The following is a 9,167-nucleotide window of genomic DNA, read 5'->3' as shown; positions in this document are numbered from 1 at the left end:
TCTGCAAGGGGTGCCCAAACTTTCGATCCCCACTGTGTGTATGTATATATATATATATAATTTAGTAGTCCTTTATAAACCTCTGTGTTTTCAGCTCTTAAATGAAGACACATTTGATATCAATTTATTCAGCTGTTGATAAAATCAGTCTCAAGTCTTCAAATCAGCCCTCCAACCGCCAACCGGGCTGCATGTGATCATCACCGCTAGTTTCTTTCCAGTGTGTGTGTGTGTGTGTGTGTGTGTGTGCGTGCGTGTGTGTGTGTGTGTGTGGCTCTGTCTCAAGTAGCCTAGCCTACTACAAGCCGCTAAACTAGACAGCGTGTTTGAGCTCAGTTGACTCAGACGCGTCTATGATCCCTAAAGTGCTCTCTCAGGAGTCAGCTCAGTCTTATATAGCACACAGCCTGCGGGTTTTCTGCGGGGCTTGTCTCTCGTGAGATGAGATGCGGGATAAAGATGGCTTGAGGCGCAGACACAGACAGTTCTCACCGCTCTTCGAGGCTCGAGGGAGAAGAAAGCTTCAGGAAGGAGAAGGTGCGTTGATTCATCTGTGTATTCAAAGATTTGTGTGGTTTTAGGAATTCACAAAGTTGTTATGTGTTCGGAAACTTAAAGAGCAACAGGTGAGCCAACGTGTCATTTAGATTTGAAATATGTTAACGTTTTAATAAATAAATTTAACATTCAAACGTCGGTTGTTTTCAATCGTAATATTAATTCAATATCGATTAACTTTGTCACTTGTGAATAGTCTATCTCAATATAGATATATATCTTAAACTTGGCTAAACTATATGTATAAAATATATTTTATATAAATATATTTATACTGTTTAATTATTTTTAAATCTTAGAAAATTTTTATTTTTGTTAGTGGAAAAAAGTGTATTTTAAAATGTAATTTATTCCTGTGATTTTTCAGCATCATTCGTCCAGTCTTCAGTGTCACATGATCTTACAGAAATCATTCTTATGCTGATTTGCTGCTCAAAAAACATTTATTATTATTATCAGTGTTGAAAACTGTGTGCTGCTTAATATTTTTGTGAAAACAGATACTTTTTTCATGATACTTAAAAATAAAATAAAAAAATAAAGTAAAATTACAGCAGTAATTTTGTTCTAATAGTATTTAATTAAAAAAATATTGTAAAGTTTATATATATATATATATATATATATATATATGTGTGTAGCCCTACATATTATTGCAGTAATTTATGTAATAAATCAAAAAACAGTTAATGAAACCGCAGAAATGTAAATATTAAACCGTTGTTTTGACCAATAAATCTTAATCAGTTAAAATAATGTAAAATTTAATTTTTTGTAAAAATTTTTTTAATTTAATTTAATTTAATTTAAAATAAATTATTATGTTTTATAATGGCAATCAACCCATATTCTGCATGCTAACATTTGTTATTATTATCAGTGCTGAAAGTGTTATGCTGCTTAATATTTTGTGGAAATGGTGAAATTTTCATTAATCTTTTTGCTTTCTCAAAGTTCAAAATTTCAGCTATATATATAAATATATATATATATATATATATATATATATATATATATATATATATATATATATATATATATATATATATATATGAAACAGCAGAAACGTAAATAGTAAACTGTTGAATTGACAGAGAAATATTAATCTGTTTAATTAATTTATGTTTTGTAATGGTATTTGGTTCAAGCTATGTGTTTGCCATTGAGCACAAAATATGTTTTGTTCATGTTTTTGGAAACATTTCTAAAAGGCATTGTGAGAGATGAGCTTTCAGTCAGCCATCAGCCGTGAGATCTTTGTCCCAAGAGATGAAAAGGTACTGGTAGCCATCGAGGTGAGGAGGAGGATGAAGAGGAAAGCACTGTCCTTCCTCAATGCAGGTCGCAAGCGGGACTACCTAACCTACCTCTGCCTGTCAGGTAACGTCTTCAGAAACTCAAAGTATCTAGTTACTAGTTTAATCACTGTCGAGCAGTCAGATGTTCTTGACATTTGACAGAGACGTCCTTGTTTCCATGTAGTTACCAACAGCAGACCAGCTCAAGTCCTCATTACTAAAGTTAAGAGGTTTCGAGGCACAAGACAGCTTGCTGAAAGGTCTCAGTGGTCCGTGGAGCAGCTGCGGCAGGTCAATGGCATCAACCCCGATAAGGTGACCATCCTTCTTAATGCAGCTTTCATTTTTCAGTATGGTCTGTTATTCTGACTCAGTGCGTATTTTCAGGACACTCCTGAGTTCGACTTAGTGTTCGACCGCACCACTGATCAATGGATGGCCAGCTCAGCTGCAGAGAAATGCATGTTTGTGCAGGTTCTGTACCACGCTTGTCAAAACTACTGGGAGGCCAAGCTTGCCCAAGCCAGCGCAGCATCCCCTGCAGACCAGAAGACCCCGGGAGAAATGGAGAACAAGAAGAGCCCTGGAGCTCCGAGCCAAACTAGCTTTGTCAACTGTCAGCAGAAGCTAATGGGAGGTGAGCGGCTGGGGAAGACAGATCACTGTATTGACCTCTGAACCTGAACCTGAGAACTAGAACAAAACAAAGCCCTGTCTTTCTTTCTTTCCTTCTTTCTTTCTTTTCCATATTTCAGATGCTTGTTCTGTTTATATGGTTATCTACCGCTGCAAGATTTTTTTGAACAGAATGAAGAACAGTGTGGCAGCAAGCCAGGGTCATCCTCAGCGTGAAGGTAAGTAGGATTGTGTGTGTGTGTGTGTGTGTGTGTGTGTTTGTTTTCCAAATTCGTTGTGATCAAATTGATGTCATAATGTGACCCTGGACCACAAAACCAGTCTTAAGTGTTAATTTTATTCGAAATTGAATAAATAAGCTTTCCAGTTATGTATGGTTTATTGGTATAGGACAATATTTGGAAATGTACAAAATATTTTCATGGAAACATGATATTTACTTAATATTCTAATGATTTTTGGCATAAAAGAAAAATCTTTAAAGGGCCAGTAAGATGAAAATTCTAAGCTTCCTATCACTGTTTATAAGTCCTGTACATTAGGTTTAAATCCATCCAAGGTTAAAAAACATTGTCATTTTGTCAAAATATCATTTTAAAATTACCTCAATTCTCAGAGATCCTCAAACGGTTCGCGCGAAGCTGTTCAAAAGATTCAGTTTCCTTAAACCCCACCTTTCGGTAGCATACTGTGTTCTGATTGGTCAACTAACATAGTCAGGTTTGATTGGTTGTTCTGCACACGCCTCCACGGTAAACTATGCGTTAGCATCTGTTTGGGGTGAATTATGTCTTATTCCTCTCATCGTGAATCAAACAGTAAAATAAAAAACTTGAACAGTCTCGCTGCTTTTTCTTCTGTGTGGGTGTATTCAAGCCGCGCGCTTCAGTTTGAATCTGAATAGCGCGTTCAGCGCGGGAGCGTGGTCACATTAGATATAATGAAGGGAGACGTGAAAAACAGACATCGCGTTGTTTTCATATGGATTATCACAGAATATCTGTTAGCAGCACTTGTTTAGTTTTAAAGTAGACATGTCAAGCTTTCTATAGATATCTCTCTCATGTCTCTTCGTTGAGTATTCATGGAGTTACACTTCATTTTAATGACGTGTTTGTACATGACGATCAGCACAAACAAATGCTGCAGACAGCACACATACTGATAAGACGCTCGAGAGAAAACAGACACATAACTTTATAATCATACTTCGCGTTGTGATTCGGAGATGCTCGTTGTTCTAAATAAAGTTGGTAATGAACCATCTTTTATGGCCAAATGCTTTGAAAATTAGAAAGAGATTGAGATTAGAAAAGCAGTCATCAGTGAAATGTTGTGAACACAACAAAAGGGATTTGTTGTACTGCTCTGGTATTGTGGTGAAAATGAATTTTAGCCATTGGTTCTTCTGATCTTCATTCTTTGGCAGTGAAAATAAAACAAACTTGCCTTTACAATTAAAAACACACTGTCTCCTCGACATGATGCTATCACACCAACTGCTAACCAGAGCGTCTGTGTGTGTGTATGTGGGGGGGGGGGGGGTGCAGCTCAGAGTTTCTCCCAAGACGGTAGGCGGAGATTATTATGCAAAGTGCTGCTAGTGACGTACATAGAGATGGGCAAAAGATTTGAAATCTATAACGACTCGTTTCAGCGATTCAGAGTCGACTCCTTACTTTAGAAGCCAATAACTTTATAAATCGTGTACTTTTTGGTTTAATTACTTTGCACATTGTTTACACAGATGGACAGCTACATCATACACTGTAATACAGGTAATTTTTGATTTCCCATCTGTGTGGCTCTATAATTCTGACCCATACAATGTATTTTTGGGTATTGCTACAAATCTACTTTTTTTTGGTCCAGGGTCACATACGGTTTTGAAAAACATTTATACCATTTTTAAACAAATGTTTAAATTGAATGATTGTGTAACCATTATGAAAGATTTTTATATATATATATATATATATATATATACCTTGAAAACATGTAATAAATAAATAAATAAAAATAAAAAGTATGCCTTTAAATCAATAATTCAGTTTTTTTAAATAAAGTAATAAAAATAATAATTTTATACCATTTATAACATTTAACTAGTGATGTCAAATTATTAATTGCATCCAAAATAAAAAGTTTTTGTTTACATAATATGTGTGTGTTGTATATGTATTAAGTATATACAAATACACACACAATTTTGTGCATGTTGGTGCAACTTGGTAGATAAAACGTTATTATTATTTATATTAATAATATTAATTAAGGATTTGTTTTCAGGAATAATAGCATTTTTATATCAATGTTTAATAATAATAATATTTTAATAATAATAATAATAATATCACCTCTATTATTGATATTTTTTTATATTTATTTTCAACAATGTTTACTTTTAATTGTCATCTTTTGTTTTCAATAATGTTTTTATATTGTTTTCCTAATAATAATAATAATAATAACAATAATAATTCTTGTTCGTAATTAATCTAATTATATATATATATATATATATATATATATATATATATATATATATTCGCATAAGTTATGTGTATTCTGTGTACATTTTAATGTATAGATAAATACACATACATACATTATATATTTTGAAAAAAAATGTATGTGTTTACTGAATAGTCTGTATTCATTTTCATATAATTGCAACTATGAATAAATATACTTAATATATAAACAAAATATCTTTCTGAAATATATACATGCATGTGTCTGTCTTTATATAAACATAATAAATATACACAGTACACACACATATATTATGCGAACGAAAACTTTTATGTTGTATGCGATTAATCATTTGACAGCACTAATATATATATATAAAACAAATTAACAATAAATAAAACAACACACTCCTCATTGAAGAGGTGTATCCAAAATATGAATAGAAATTATTATAAAAATAAAGAACCATAATGCCATTGACCCCTGGCCAGTCTATTAGAAATGCATCTTTTCGGTTCATTTCCATCCTGCTCTGTCTGTGTGGTTGTGTGGGTCAGTTCAGTCAGGTCCAGGCAGGAAGAGAGGGCTCTTTGTCGGCGGGAGGTGGTTTATAGTGCTCCTCTGACAGATCTCTCAGCAGCGCCAGAGAATGGGTCCATTGCAAAGAGCGCCCGGTTAGTTCAGAGGCCACTTTGTTCTGATGAAGGCATGCGCGGGGACACATAGACAGGCGTTGAGGAGGGGGAGAGGAGCGGAGATGAGTGAAGTGGCACCAGCCTTCCCAGTGGATCATGGATGAATGGTGTGTAATGAAAGGGAGAGATGCCAAGCTGCCCTGGAGCCACCAGTCCACACACCTCAGCCCTACTCACAGACTGCCATGTCTGGTTCACACAGTTAATGAGATGAGTTAATGACACAGCAGAATTTTCAAGCGTATGATAGCTGCTGCTGTCTTTTTCTGTTGTCCCCTTTCATGTTCATTAGCACATAAAACCAGCCTATTCCACACAAGTTCAAGAGATCAGAAACAGAGACACAAAAACACATGCTAAAGCCATGCTTTCAGTCGCTGATCTGGGTTATTTGTTTTCCATCGCACTAATAGGAAAGCATTCAGCTGAAATGGGAGCATCAGCTTTATTCCAGAGCAGCAGCAGACAGCAGTGGAAGTTTCTCTTCCGCTATACACCGTACTGTATTAAACACGAGTCTATTTAAAACTAATCTATTTAGGGACCTACACTGTAAATGTGTTAAATGAATGAATGTTTGGAACTGGACATGATGCTTGTAGGTGTTTCTGAATATTTCCACAGGAGCAGCTGTTGAAGCCTCCAGGAGCAGGAGCAGGAGCAGCGCGTCTCCTCCGACCGTGAGGAAGATGGGGAACGTGATGAGGAGGGCCAGTCAGGTTCTGATGAGGGCCGCCGATAAAACCAGCCTCTCGCTGCATGGGGCCAGAGAGTTTGCAGAAGCTGTGCAGAAGGTGAGCTACTCTGATTTACTCCAAATTGAACTGCCATGAACAACCAGGCAGTCGTGGTCATGGTCGAAGTCGTAGTCGTGGCCTAATGGTTAGAGAGTCGGACTCCCAATTGAAAGGTTGTGAGTTCGAGTCCCGGGCCGGCAGGAATTGTGGGTGGGGGGGAGTGCGTGTACAGTTGTAAGTACCACGACTTAGGTGTTGTTGAGCAAGGCATCGAACCCCCAACTGCTCCCCGGGCGCCGCAGCATAAAATGTCTGCCCACTGCTCCGGGTGTGTGTTCACAGTGTGTGTGTGTGTTCACTGCTCTGTGTGTGTGCACTTCGGATGGGTTAAATGCAGAGCACAAATTCTGAGTATGGGTCACCATACTTGGCTGAATGTCACTTCACTTTCACTTTTTTTCACTTTCAAATGAAATGGATGTAAAGATACATGTTTCTATAGTGTATATGTGAGTGTGTGTGTGTGTGTGTGTGTGTGTAAAATATCAGTTTCCATTTCCAGACCTACATTTTGCCATTAATTGTAATAATCCATTGAGGTGTTTGTCTGACAGGCGCAGTGCTCCACACAGAGATCTGATCTGATCATCATCAGTCTGTCTGGAAAGACATGACGAAACAGAGCAAACTGAGACAGACTCAATCCAGAAGAACTGTTCCAACGTCTTTCAGAAACCAACCTGCAGAACTAACGAAAAAATATCTGCACACAAAAGATGCCCACACCAATGTTGATCTAATTTAGTTAATAGAAGTTAAAGGATAAAGAAAATCTATTTATGATATTATTTTTGAAAGTATCCTCATTTTACATCATTTTTACACAAGTGCCTAAAACTGTTAACAGCACTGTAGCTTCACCGGTTTCTTGAAGCATCTCGGAGACGTTGGAACAGTTCTTCTGGACTGAGTCTGTCTCAGTTTGCTCTGTTTCTTCATGTTATTCCTGACAGACTAATGATGGTGAGATCAGATCTCTGTGTGGAGACATGGAAACTGATAACACAATACAACAAAAGATAGAAATAACTGACCATTTTTTAGTTGGTGAAAATACTAGTGTTCTAATAATTTTGTCCACCTGTGTGTGTGTGTGTGTGTGTGTGTGTGTGTGTTTGTCTATATATATATATATATATGTATGTGCTAGTGCTGTCAAACGATTAATTGCGATTGATCACATCCAAAATATGTTTTTGTTTACATAATATATGTAATTTCTGTGTATATTTGTTATGTATATATAAATACATACACATGCATGTATATATTTCAGAAACATATGTTGTTTATATATATATATATATATATATATATATATATATATATATATATATATAGACATGTAAATAGATTTCAATATTTTCAAAATATATACATGTGTACAAGGCTGCATTTATTTGATCAATATGCAGTAAAAACAGTAAAAACTTTTTTTCTACTTTTTTCTATATTAATGTATTTTAAAATGTAACTTATCCCTGTGATGGCAAAGCTTGAATATTCAGAAGCCATTACTCCAGTCTAATCATTTGAATATGCTTAACTACTGCTCAGGAAACATTTCTTCATATTATCAATGTTGAAAACAGCTGTGCTGCTTAATATTTTTGTGGAAAACATGATACAGTTATTATTTATTTTACTTTTTTAGGTTTAAAAGAGTAGAATTCATTTGAAATAAAACTTCTTTTTTCTAACAATGCAAAAGTCTTACTGTCACTGTCAATCAGTGTAATAAATAATATACTATTTAAAATATGGAGTCAGGAGAAGTTATGGCTGTTTTCTGCAAGAGAAACAACAGTATTGTGTATAACTAGTGACCATTTCACTTAATTATATTTAATGAAATTAAAGCGTCACATTATCTTTATTCCCACAGCTGGCTCTGAAGCAGATTTAGAGGTGTTCCTGAAGGCCTGGAAATACACAGTTTAATTACAAAGAAGCTCCTAATCGTCTGGTCGCTGGAAAATCTTCAAATCTAACTTCTCTAAATGCTGTTTTTGAGGGCGAAGCACTTTGTTCAGCTTCCTCTTCACCTGCAGACTGGACTCATGTTTGTGTATTTTGTTTTTCTTAATGCATTTGCAAGCCATTGAGAGTTTTTAAGCAGTTGTGTTGTGACTGACTTGCAGATCTGTTTATTCTGCCCTTTCTACAGTAGGCACAGTTTAATATAGCAGCATGTGGCTGCTCCTTTCTGTAGGTTTAGCACTTCAGCTTATTGGAAGCACCATTTCTTTTCCATTAACAATATAATAATTATTTATTTTGAACTCTTCTTTCATATGATCATATAGATTATAATTGCCCCCACATGATAATGGTTAATTAAACAGTGGTAAATTACTCCAATTGATATAACACACAGAGATACTCGTCTGTATGGTCCTCTGATCTTTAGTTCTGGTCACAGGAGGAAAACTGCTTTTATCTGCTCTTTAGATTAAGTTCCTTGAAGATGCTACAAGCTGTTTTATTTCATTGTGAACACCGTGTTTATTTGAATGTGATCTGTGTGTGAATAACACTGTCAGTGCAGTCTTCGTCTGCTGCTTCTGTGTAATGTGATAACAGTCAGCTCTGTTTGTGTGATTGTGAGCAGCAGTATTAAGAGACCAGAGGGTGTTTTCTGTATGGAGACGGACTCCCTGTTTGGTGTTGGCATCCTGTTTTCTGCTCATGTCCTTATGCTGTCATCA

The 9,167-nt window shown here is 35.8% G+C and overlaps 1 protein-coding gene across 1 annotated transcript; it reads left to right on the top strand.

Moving 5' to 3' along the window:
- The first annotated feature begins 276 nt into the window (after window positions 1–276).
- Window positions 277–8,566, top strand: LOC113121182 (syntaxin-binding protein 6-like). The gene is made up of 7 exons (XM_026291459.1): window positions 277–537; window positions 1,770–1,938; window positions 2,041–2,171; window positions 2,244–2,493; window positions 2,612–2,710; window positions 6,287–6,456; window positions 8,345–8,566. Exons 2-7 carry the CDS (start codon window positions 1,782–1,784, stop codon window positions 8,363–8,365), a joined length of 828 nt encoding a protein of 275 aa, XP_026147244.1. The 5' UTR covers window positions 277–537; window positions 1,770–1,781; the 3' UTR covers window positions 8,366–8,566.
- Window positions 8,567–9,167: the final 601 nt, after the last annotated feature.

Source organism: Carassius auratus, chromosome 20 (assembly GCF_003368295.1).
Source record: "Carassius auratus strain Wakin chromosome 20, ASM336829v1, whole genome shotgun sequence".
Classification (NCBI taxonomy): Eukaryota; Metazoa; Chordata; class Actinopteri; order Cypriniformes; family Cyprinidae; genus Carassius; species Carassius auratus.
The sequence above is the reverse complement of the archived record's forward strand: the minus strand, read 5'-3'. Positions and strand labels throughout refer to the sequence as shown.

What these genes read in the sequence shown, in the direction of transcription:
- LOC113121182 (XM_026291459.1), top strand. Translation starts at nt 1,782, where the DNA reads ATGAGCTTTCAGTCAGCCATCAGCCGTGAGATCTTTGTCCCAAGAGAT. An exon ending in ATGGCATCAACCCCGATAAG is followed by an intron (nt 2,172 to 2,243) that starts GTGACCATCCTT and finishes GCGTATTTTCAG; the next exon opens with GACACTCCTGAGTTCGACTT. An exon ending in TTGCAGAAGCTGTGCAGAAG is followed by an intron (nt 6,457 to 8,344) that starts GTGAGCTACTCT and finishes TTATTCCCACAG; the next exon opens with CTGGCTCTGAAGCAGATTTA.